The 12,508-nt window shown below is 51.0% G+C and overlaps 1 protein-coding gene across 4 annotated transcripts in view; it reads right to left on the reverse strand.

Moving 5' to 3' along the window:
- LOC137423756 (dihydropyrimidinase-related protein 2) overlaps positions 1 to 11,975 on the reverse strand; it is a 72,470-nt gene extending 60,495 nt beyond the window's left edge. Inside the window, exons 1-3 of one of the 4 annotated variants that reach the window (XM_068111235.2) lie at positions 11,525 to 11,975; positions 7,777 to 7,865; positions 5,732 to 5,916 (exon numbers count right to left, since the gene is read on the reverse strand). In XM_068111235.2, coding sequence (XP_067967336.1) covers positions 5,732 to 5,916; positions 7,777 to 7,865; positions 11,525 to 11,881 — 631 coding nt within the window. In that variant the 5' untranslated portion in view covers positions 11,882 to 11,975. Of the gene's footprint in view, positions 1 to 5,731; positions 5,917 to 7,776; positions 7,866 to 8,588; positions 8,921 to 11,524 lie in introns of those variants that run through there. The other 3 variants (XM_068111234.2, XM_068111236.2, XM_068111237.2) reach the window with 3 other exon arrangements.
- Positions 11,976 to 12,508: the final 533 nt, after the last annotated feature.

Here is a 12,508-nt window from a genome sequence, read left to right on the forward strand (position 1 = left end):
CTCTCCCCTTTGGGCTGGCATCCCTGGCTGACATATTGTTCATCTTGATGGAGTACTCTTCTCCCCTTTGGGCTGGCATCCCTGCCTGACATCTTGCTCAGCTTTATGGGGTACTACTCTCCCCTTTTGGCTGGCATCCCTGCATGACATCTTGCTCAGCTTGATGGGGTACTATTCTCCCCTTTGGGCTGGCATCCCTGCGTGACATCTTGCTCAGCTTGGTGGGGTACTATTCTGCCCTTTCGGCTGGCATCCCTGCGTGACATCTTGCTCAGCTTGATGGAGTACTGCTCTCCCCTTTGGGCTGGCATCCCTGCCTGACATATTGTTCAGCTTGATGGGGTACTATTTTCCCCTTTGGGCTGGCATCCCTGCATGACATATTGTTCAGCTTGATGGGGTACTATTCTGCCCTTTGGGCTGGCATCCCTGCGTGACATCTTGCTCAGCTTGATGGGGTACTATTCTGCCCTTTGGGCTGGCATCCCTGCGTGACATCTTGCTCAGCTTGATGGGGTACTATTCTGCCCTTTGGGCTGGCATCCCTGCGTGACATCTTGCTCAGCTTGATGGGGTACTATTCTGCCCTTTGGGCTGGCATCCCTGCCTGACATCTTGCTCAGCTTGATGGGGTACTATTCTCCCCTTTCGGCTGGCATCCCTGCGTGACATCTTGCTCAGCTTGGTGGGGTACTATTCTGCCCTTTGGGCTGGCATCCCTGCCTGACATCTTGCTCAGCTTGATGGGGTACTATTCTCCCCTTTCGGCTGGCATCCCTGCGTGACATCTTGCTCAGCTTGGTGGGGTACTATTCTGCCCTTTCGGCTGGCATCCCTGCGTGACATCTTGCTCAGCTTGATGGGGTACTATTTTCCCCTTTGGGCTGGCATCCCTGCCTGACATCTTGCTCAGCTTGATGGGGTACTATTCTCCCCTTTCGGCTGGCATCCCTGCGTGACATCTTGCTCAGCTTGGTGGGGTACTATTCTGCCCTTTCGGCTGGCATCCCTGCGTGATATCTTGCTCAGCTTGATGGAGTACTGCTCTCCCCTTTGGGCTGGCATCCCTGCCTGACATATTGTTCAGCTTGATGGGGTACTATTTTCCCCTTTGGGCTGGCATCCCTGCGTGACATATTGTTCATCTTGATGGGGTACTATTCTGCCCTTTGGGCTGGCATCCCTGCGTGACATCTTGCTCAGCTTGATGGGGGTACTATTCTGCCCTTTGGGCTGGCATCCCTGCGTGACATCTTGCTCAGCTTGATGGGGTACTATTCTGCCCTTTGGGTTGGCATCCCTGCCTGACATCTTGCTCAGCTTGATGGGGTACTATTCTCCCCTTTCGGCTGGCATCCCTGCGTGACATCTTGCTCAGCTTGGTGGGGTACTCTTCTCCCCTTTGGGCTGGCATCCCTGCCTGACATCTTGCTCAGCTTGATGGGGGACTATTCTCCCCTTTCGGCTGGTATCCCTGCGTGACATCTTGCTCAGCTTGGTGGGGTACTCTTCTCCCCTTTGGGCTGGCATCCCTGCGTGACATCTTGCTCAGCTTGGTGGGGTACACTTCTCTCCTTTGGGCTGGCATCCCTGCCTGACATCTTGCCCAGCTTGGTGGAGTACTCTTCTCCCCTTTGGGGCTGGCATCCCTGCCTGACATCTTGCTCAGCTTGGTGGGGTACACTTCTCCCCTTTGGGCTGGCATCCCTGCCTGACATCTTGCTCAGCTTGGTGGGGTACTCTTCTCCCCTTTGGGCTGGCATCCCTGCGTGACATCTTGCTCAGCTTGATGGGGTACTATTCTGCCCTTTGGGCTGGCATCCCTGCGTGACATCTTGCTCAGCTTGATGGGGTACTATTATGCCCTTTGGGCTGGCATCCCTGCGTGACATCTTGCTCAGCTTGATGGGGTACTATTCTGCCCTTTGGGCTGGCATCCCTGCGTGACATCTTGCTCAGCTTGATGGGGTACTATTCTGCCCTTTGGGCTGGCATCCCTGCCTGACATCTTGCTCAGCTTGATGGGGTACTATTCTCCCCTTTCGGCTGGCATCCCTGCCTGACATCTTGCTCAGCTTGATGGGGTACTATTCTCCCCTTTCGGCTGGCATCCCTGCGTGACATCTTGCTCAGCTTGGTGGGGTACTCTTCTCCCCTTTGGGCTGGCATCCCTGCCTGACATCTTGCTCAGCTTGATGGGGGACTATTCTCCCCTTTCGGCTGGTATCCCTGCGTGACATCTTGCTCAGCTTGGTGGGGTACTCTTCTCCCCTTTGGGCTGGCATCCCTGCGTGACATCTTGCTCAGCTTGGTGGGGTACACTTCTCTCCTTTGGGCTGGCATCCCTGCCTGACATCTTGCCCAGCTTGGTGGAGTACTCTTCTCCCCTTTGGGCTGGCATCCCTGCCTGACATCTTGCTCAGCTTGGTGGGGTACACTTCTCCCCTTTGGGCTGGCATCCCTGCCTGACATCTTGCTCAGCTTGGTGGGGTACTCTTCTCCCCTTTGGGCTGGCATCCCTGCGTGACATCTTGCTCAGCTTGATGGGGGACTATTCTCCCCTTTCGGCTGGTATCCCTGCGTGACATCTTGCTCAGCTTGGTGGGGTACTCTTCTCCCCTTTGGGCTGGCATCCCTGCGTGACATCTTGCTCAGCTTGGTGGGGTACACTTCTCTCCTTTGGGCTGGCATCCCTGCCTGACATCTTGCCCAGCTTGGTGGAGTACTCTTCTCCCCTTTGGGCTGGCATCCCTGCCTGACATCTTGCTCAGCTTGGTGGGGTACACTTCTCCCCTTTGGGCTGGCATCCCTGCCTGACATCTTGCTCAGCTTGGTGGGGTACTCTTCTCCCCTTTGGGCTGGCATCCCTGCCTGACATCTTGCTCAGCTTGATGCCGTGGAAACCAAGGCCTTCAAGATCATTGGGATCGCCCACGAGGAAGCTGAGTCTATGGGCCTACCACTTCACAGCCTCCGTTCTGTGCTTACAACATATGCCCTTTCCGTGCCCTGCCACCCCACCTGAGATTTCTGTATTGTGCACGCAGCCTGCCAGCGACCTCCTTTTCGTGAAACTCCCAGAATCCAGAACCACTGCTCACCTCCACTCATTCGTTCCTCTTTTTTTCCCCTTCCTGTGGAACCAAATTCCTCAGTCTCCTCAATATCATTCCCACCTCCAAATCTTCAAGGCAGGTATTCACCGCAATCTCAGATCATCCCTCATCCACAACTATGATATTTTCTACTCCCATTAACCCTCCAAACACACCTTTTCTAAGTTGCCCCTTTTCCTTCCTGAGAGTTTGTGACTGTATCCATCTTGTCCTCCCTACTTTCCCACCCCCTCCACCATGCAGTGAGTAGAAAGGTCTCGGTAGTGGACATTGAATATGTTCCGAGCCCTAACCGTGCCGCAGACTCGGTCCATTCAGTCCAGGCACCTCATTTCTTGACTCCTCCAATGTATAATTAAAACATCCTGAATCACTCAAACATTCTCATAATCATGACACATGATACCTGGACATCAGTGCTGCTGAAACAGTCTCTTAGCAAGGAATTCCCAAGGTGGTTTGCCATTGCTTTTAAAAGCAGTGATCATTTTTCCCATTAGAAGGTTGTCACCCAGTGATATAGTCGCAGTCGTGGCAGGAATGTGTAATTTGTTCATGTTTCCAGGGATTACTCTCCAAACTTCGCTAAGAACACTGTGCGATCTTCAGATTCCATCAGCTAATGCTGTCAGATGGACCACACATCTTAACGTCCATCAGTGGGACGGTGCACTTTATGATGCAACAACCTACCAGTGAATCACTGATCTGACAATATTGATATTCTGGTCGGGAGTCAAACCCAGACAAAACATCTCAACATGGTAAGACTGCAGGAGTTGAAACCATACTAGACATCTCAACATGGTAAGACTGCAGGAGTCGAAACCATACTAGACATCTCAACATGGTAAGACTGTGGGAGTCAAACCATACTAGACATCTCAACATGGTAAGACTGCAGGAGTCGAAACCATACTAGACATCTCAACATGGTAAGACTGTGGGAGTCAAACCCAGACTAGACATCTCAACATGGTAAGACTGTGGGAGTCAAACCCATACTAGACATCTCAACATGGTAAGACTGCGGGAGTCAAACCATACGAGACATCTCAACATGGTAAGACTGCAGGAGTCAAACCATACGAGACATCTCAACATGGTAAGACTGTGGGAGTCAAACCCAGACTAGACATCTCAACATGGTAAGAATGTGGGAGTCAAACCCAGACTAGACATCTCAACATGGTAAGACTGTGGGAGTCAAACCCAGACTAGACATCTCAACATGGTAAGACTGCAGGAGTCGAACCCAGACTACACATCTCAACATGTTAAGACTGTGGGAGTCGAACGCAGACTACACATCTCAGCATGGTAAGGCTGTGGGAGTCAAACTCAGACGAGACATCTCAACATGGTAAGACTGTGTGATTCGAACCCAGACTACACAACTCAACATGGTAAGACTGCAGGAGTCAACCCCAGACTACACATCTCAACATGGGAAGACTGCAGGAGTCAACCCAGAGGACCCATCTCAACATGGTGAGACTGTGGGATTCAAACCCAGACTACACATCTCAACATGGTAAGACTGTGGGAGTCAAACCCAGACTAGACATCTCAAAATGGTAAGATTGTGGGAGTCAAACCCAGACTAGATATCTCAACATGGTAAGACTGCAGGAGTCAACCCAGACTACACATCTCAACATGGTAAGACTGCGGGGGTCAAACCCAGACTAGATATCTCAACATGGAAAGACTGCAGGAGTTGAACCCAGACTACACATCTCAACATGGTAAGACAGCAGGAGTCAAACCCAGACGAGACATCTCAACATGGTAAGACTGTGGGAGTCAAACCCAGACTGCACATATCAACATGGTAAGACTGTGGGAGTCAAACCCAGACTCGACATCTCAACATGGTAAGACTGTGGGAGTCAAACCCAGACTGCACATATCAAAATGGTAAGACTGTGGGGGTCAAACCCAGACTAGATATCTCAACATGGTAAGACTGCAGGAGTTGAACCCAGACTACACATCTCAACATGGTAAGACTGCAGGAGTCAAACCCAGACTACACATCTCAACATGTTAAGACTGTGGGAGTCGAACCCAGATTACACATCTCAACATGTTAAGACTGCAGGAGTCGAACCCAGACTAGACATCTCAACATGGTAAGACTGTGGGAGTCAAACCCAGACGAGACATCTCAACATGGTAAGACTGCAGAAGTCGAACCCAGACTACACATCTCAACATGGTAAGTCTGTGGAAGTTGAACCAGGACTAGACAGCTGAAAGGCAAGTGCTCTTTGACTCTGCTGATCATTCTGTCGAATGTAGAAACATGCTAACTTCATATTAGTTATAATTAAAATATAAAATGGAAAACCTAAATGATTGGTGCAGCCATGAGTCAAAGTATTAAGATGCACACCCTCTTTGAGGTTCCCTTTAACACTCCTCTGACATAATTCTCCTTCCTATAGCTATTGGAAGCTCCTGAACGGGTGGGGACGAACACCATTTGCTTTTTCACTTTATGCAATTTCCTTAACCTCGTTGTCTTGGCAAGCTTTTCCCTAAGTCTGCTTTTTCGAACAAACAAGTGGCACGCAATATCCATGCAACACATTGTCGGACTTACGACTCACCTATCATGGTCGTGCCTCCAGCAAGAGCGGCTTTTGTTCCCTGGAAGAAATCATCTACCGTGCAGGTTCCCAGGTAAGGCATTTGCAGGTGTGTGTGGACATCGATGCCTCCAGGCATGACCATCCGCCCGTGGGCTTCTATGACCTTCACCCCACCGGGCACGATCAAGTTATCCCCGATCTGCCTGTTGGCACACGAGAACACCATAACCGTCGAAAAAGCGTAACGTCGCACATGCCCATGTCTTCCTTTGGCAAGCACAAGGTCAAGTTGTTATTCCTACAGTTGCACCTGGATCGTAGCACGAGCCAAGTAGCACCTGGATTAAACGCCCGCTCCCTACCATTAAGGTATCAGGGTCCTCAGCACCTGCTTTTCCAATGGCTCTTTGACCCTAGGTCTGAATCCCGTGCCTTTTTCATGTCCGTTTGCACACTTGTGTGTTACGAGGGACCTTCAATGTGTTCTACAAGCGAGACATCCCTCTAACCTTCTGGAAGTTTCAGAAGAGGAAGAAGAAGTCTGGTTTTCTAATTATATAAACTTCAACCCAAAGTTACATAAAAACAGTTGAAGCTGGTGGAGTATACGAAGGATATCCTTCAAGTATACGAAGGATACTGCTGACCCTAAAGGCCTTGGGAACGAGAGGAAAGAGTCGTTTTAAACAATGCATTCACAGTGGCTGTTTTCTCAGGTGTGCAGGCTGGTTTTCATTGGTGCAGGTGTTCTGCCATTCCCACAGGAGTGTAAAAGCAATTTGTGGAGTACAAAATCTCATTTTTGGTCTCGTTAAGAGATTTGCTTTGCCAGGGTTCTTTAGCTTATGTGGTGGTGGCTTGCGAATATACCAAACCTCGAAACGGAACCAGAAATGATCAACCAGGTGTGTGCTTACGTCATTAGTCATTATTTGGTTGTTTTTTTTCTCCACATCTACAGTTCAAAGAGCAAATCATAAGCATCTCAAATAAAGTTTATCTCAGCATAAGACTTCAGCATTTACACTGGATTCAAAGTGCTAAAAGGCATGGAGACCCAAAAAGCCTCATATTTGGGGATTACCCTCTGGGGTTCATAAAGTATATTGATCTACAAATTTTTTTGAAAAAAAAAAATCAACTGTTGTATCAGGTCATGTCAGGTCAGGTTTAGCATGCTAAAAATACCCAACTTTTCCAGCAAGTTGACAGATCTTCTTCTTCTTAAACGACCACTATTATTCCCACTTGCGGGGTTGGCTGGGGGAAGCTTAGCCCAGCTGGCCCAGCCTGACGTTCGACTAAGTAGTTGGGGCAGGAATTTGTAATTTGCTCATGGTGCCGGCAATAGCTTGCCGACTGTTCGCGAAGGATCTTAATTGTCCACCGACACAAGCTGGCAGATGGGACGCCAAGTTTAACGTCCATCCAAGGGATGGCACACACGGGAAAACTGGTCCAGAATTGGGAAACACCAGGATGGCAGTAGCTGGGTTGGCATTAAAACCCAGGCTAGATGGCTTCGAGTCGAGGGTGCGCACCTCTAGGCCATCCTGCCAGCCCCTAGCAGCTTGCAGATCGATTGAGCGATATCAACGATGCGGATGCCATCCTACATGTCGTTAACAGGTGAGGTTATAAAAAAGATACCTGACTCTCAAGAACCTTGTTGTATGCTCCTGGAACACTGTATGAAAAGTAATGACAAGGTCGGGTGTATTGAGCGAAGGACCAATTGGTAGGGATTATTGCATAGTGATGCCATTCGACACCATCTATATAATGACCTCCTACGTAAGTAACGGCTCCATGTGAAGCATTCCTGAATCTGCTATCGTTCAGAGAACTCCAAACTGGGGGTTTCACATCCCCATGCAATCACCGCAAAGTGTGTTCATGAACTTGCAATGAACAGGTTTGGAGAGCAGTCACAAGCACTTACCCTACCACTGGGTGTGTTGCTCATTGGAGGGGTAACGTGATAATCTGGGCTGTGTTCAAAGAACGATTCAGGAGGGAACGAATGAATCACAGCAGAACATCTGAATGGTGAATGCACTTACTTGACCAAGCCGTCCTCCAGGTAGATGTCTGCGTGAAAGGCCTGATCATCGTTAATGATTCTGCCTCCTTTAATGAGCAGTCGGTCACTCTGTGGGTCAAACGCACGGGGACGGATGGGGAAGGAGGGCGTAGTCAGGAAAGATCTAGCAACAGGTACAACCAACCGACCGGGAAAGCAACTACCTATAACATGGCACTGCCAATGCGTGGACCATCGTTGGTGAGCTTTGCATTATGTAATTGTCATGGGCACATGATAAATGACGTCATCAAGCACGTTTGTCTTGCCAAGAAGAGCTCTCATTATAAAGCCACCATTGTTTTCTGGCCACTTGGTGCAGGCGTAAGGGACGATCTGCACCAATAAGCTGCTCGAAACCCCCACCGCACCCTCGATCCATTCAGTCCCGGAGCGCCAGCCATTGCCGCCCGACGGGCTGCGTCCCCGCTGGGAAAATTAACGGAGCAGCCTTCCTCCAAAATGGATGCTATAAACCACCACCAACCACCACCGTACTCGAACCACCGTGCAATATGAGTTCGGGGACCCACGCAATAACCCTCCATGGTGCAAACGGACGTGGTCCCGGTGTTAAGATAACCGGCAAGAAAACATCGAAACGAGCTACAGATAGGCAACATGAACCACAACAACAAAGGAAGGTCGCACGGACATCGTGGGAATGACCAGCGCATCGCATCGCCGGGAGAGCCCCGCGCGCAGGGAATGAATGGCACAGGGTCGAGGGATCACGGAGCCGCCATGAGAGCCCCGCGCGATCGCGATGCCGCTCCCGATCCGAACCCTCACCGTGATCCGTGGGATGTTCTTCTTGCCCTGGTACGACATGGCTGCGGCTGGGATGCACAAAATCTGCTTTGGGATTTTTTTTCCTCGGAGCTACGATTTCTTTCCTATACCGCGGGGGCCTAACAAAGCGATCGTTATTGGGGGGCGTAATGGAGGGGGGGCAGCTGGGCTGGTTCGGTCTCTCTCACTCCCTCTCCTAACCCTGATCCCCTCCTCCTTCTGCTCTTCCCAGGGATGAATATTGATGACGCGGCTCCGCCCGAGCTCCGCGTCGACCAGCCCGTCTCGCTTTTAGTATGGACGGCGTGATGTGGCGCGACATCGCCGACCGCACCCCCATCGCCCGATATCACCCCCTTCGGCCCTTCCTCACTGTACACCACTTCCTTTACATCCGAACTCCCCTTATCCCGATCCCCCTCAAAATCGTCACCCTGCTCTTGACGTCCAAGCCAAAGGACTCGTGTTTACCCTACCCATGGATTCAACGATCCTTTAACCACCTACCCATGGATTCAACGATCATCTAACCACCTATCCACAGATTCAACGATCCTCGAACCACCTACCCACGGATTCAACGATCCTCTAACCACCTACCCATGGATTCAACGATCCTCTAACCACCTACCCACGGATTCAACGATCCTCTAACCACCTACCCATGGATTCAACGATCCTCTAACCACCTACCCATGGATTCAACGATCCTCTAACCACCTACCCACGGATTCAACGATCCTCTAACCACCTACCCATGGATTCAACAATCCTCTAACCACCTACCCACGGATTCAACGATCCTCTAACCACCTACCCACGGATTCAACGATCCTCTAACCACCTACCCATGGATTCAACGATCCTCTAACCACCTACCCATGGATTCAACGATCCTCTAACCACCTACCGATGGATTCAACGATCCTCTAACCACCTATTCACAGATTCAACAATCCTGTAACCACCTACCCTCAGATTCAACGATCCTCTAACCACCTACCCTCAGATTCAAGGATCTTCTCACCGCCTATCCACAGATTCAACAATCCTCTAACCACCTACCCTCGGATTCAACGATCCTCTAACCACCTACCCTCGGATTCAACGATCCTCTAACCACCTACCCACAGATTCAATGATCGTCTATCCGCCTACCCACGGATTCAACGATCCTCTAATCGCCTACCCATGGATTCAACGATCCTCTAATCGCATACCCATGGATTCAACGATCCTCTAACCGCCTACCCACAGATTCAACAATCCTCTCACCGCCAATCCACAGATTCAACGATCCTCCAACCACCTCCCCACGGATTCAACAATCCTCTAACCACCTACCCACGGATTCAACGATCCTCCAACCACCTCCCCACGGATTCAACGATCCTCTAACCACCTACCCATGGATTCAACGATCCTCCAACCACCTACCCTCGGATTCAACGATCCTCTAACCACCTACCCACAGATTCAATGATCGTCTATCCGCCTACCCATGATTCAACGATCCTCTAATCGCATACCCATGGATTCAACGATCCTCTAACCGCCTACCCACAGGTTCAACAATCCTCTCACCGCCAATCCACAGATTCAACGATCCTCTAATCGCATACCCATGGATTCAACGATCCTCTAACCGCCTACCCACAGGTTCAACAATCCTCTCACCGCCAATCCACAGATTCAACGATCCTCCAACCACCTCCCCACGGATTCAACAATCCTCTAACCACCTACCCACGGATTCAACGATCCTCCAACCACCTCCCCACGGATTCAACGATCCTCTAACCACCTACCCATGGATTCAACGATCCTCCAACCACCTCCCCACGGATTCAACAATCCTCTAACCACCTACCCATGGATTCAACGATCCTCCAACCACCTACCCACGGATTCAACGATCCTCTAACCACCTACCCATGGATTCAACGATCCTCCAACCACCTCCCCACGGATTCAACGATCCTCCAACCACCTCCCCACGGATTCAACAATCCTCTAACCACCTCCCCACGGATTCAACGATCCTCCAACCACCTACCCACGGATTCAACAATCCTCTAACCACCTCCCCACGGATTCAACGATCCTCCAACCACCTACCCACGGATTCAACAATCCTCTCACTGCCAATCCACAGATTCAACGATCCTCCAACCACCTCCCCATGGATTCAACGATCCTCCAACCACCTACCCACGGATTCAACGATCCTCCAATCACCTACCCACGGATTCAACGATCCTCTAACCACTTATCCATGTGATTAATGCGCAAAGATTCCAAGATGGACCAGACACGGCGGAGAGAGGGCGCTCCGCAGATTGTATGCAGGTCTATAGCGCATGAAGTTCTACCGGGTACCATGACCGGAAGTATGTACCGGGTACCATGACCGGAAGTATTTAAACCATGGAAAGGGGAGGAGTCCCTGGACCTTTTGGACAATAACATTGTATATTCGGATACAAAACCATCAAATGTTCATTGGGCAATACCCAGACTGTTTACTAAATGACATCATCCATTAAAGACGAGGACGGATCTGGGGTGATGCCCCGACTTTGAATTTGCGGTGGAAAGTTTTACGTTCAGTTCGTGAATTGACCTGGGGTCTTCGGTCCATCTGCACCCACGACCTTAGCGACACAATAATGGATTATTCTGGCAAATATGGAACAGCTAAAGATGGACTATTTTGCATTAATCACACGAGCTCGAAAGACCGGGTCACCCGACAAGAAAAACTTGCCCTAGCAGTACAAAGATGTTGCAATAACATAAAGTATCTAGAAATGGTGATCTGTGTCTCGGAACGAAATGTGTGACTGGGTGCGATGCGGAACAGACAGGGTGGAGCAGCTCGTGGTGGTGGTAGTGGTGTAGGGGAGGGGTAAGAGAGGGATGTAGGATCGCCGTACCGCCGCCTCGCCGAGGTTCTGCAGCGCATCCTTTCCTCCTCCAGAACTGCTGAAGCTAAGAGGTGGAGGAGCCACGGGGGTCGTGTCTCCCGATCCGTCCGGAGAGCCGGGTGACTCGATCGAAGGTGGCGAGGAGAGCTCGGGTCTGTTGGGGGTGCTGACCCCGGAGCTGCGCCCAGAGCGGCGTCCGACGTTGCACGACTCAAAGTCGATGGTCTTGTTCTCGTAGGCTCCCTCGACGGTGCAGAACATCCCACCATATTTTTGCCGAGGCTTGGGGCTCTCTGTGCCAAGACGTGCGAAGTACGAGGGCAGGTCCTCCTCCTTCTGGCGACCCCCGCCTCTCCTGCCGGCCATGCCTCTGCTGCGGCGCTCGCTCGGGAATCTGGGAGAGACTAGCGTAAAGGGGGCTCACGACCGGGGGGCCTCCGTGCAAAGATTTGGTGAGAATGCAGAGAAAGAGAAAGAGAGAGAGAGAGGGAGATGCGAAGGAGGGAGGGATGCAGGGGGCGTACGCGGTGATCGCAGGAGCACGGGCGCCGTTGGTTGGACACAAGCGTGATGTCCTAATCGTATAGCTCGTCCTGTCTCCTGCCCCGCAGCACTGTCCCTCTCTCCCTTTGACCTAAGACCCGCCATTCTGGGCGACCTCACGACCCTAGAAGGTCTGTGGAATGGGGAACGTAGGTTTGGTTAGCGATGGAGCTTCCATCCATACTGTGCCTCGGGTCCAACATCGATACCATAGCGGGGTGGTAGACTCCACGACCACTCAGGTGGAATTGTCACATCCCCACACCCAATGGTAGCTGGTCGCATATTAAGTAGCATCGTCGGCAATTGAGAAAGATATCAGACAATCCATTCGCACGAATCCCAATGAATGGGACATCATTGTACAATTATCGCTTCACTCGTGTGAACGAACAAGCGTTTCATCGGGACACTGGGAAGAGCCACCACCCATGAACAGATTCTTTTAAC

Source organism: Myxine glutinosa, chromosome 3, assembly GCF_964187855.1.
Source record: "Myxine glutinosa chromosome 3, kmMyxGlut1.1, whole genome shotgun sequence".
In the NCBI taxonomy this organism is placed as follows: Eukaryota; Metazoa; Chordata; class Myxini; order Myxiniformes; family Myxinidae; genus Myxine; species Myxine glutinosa.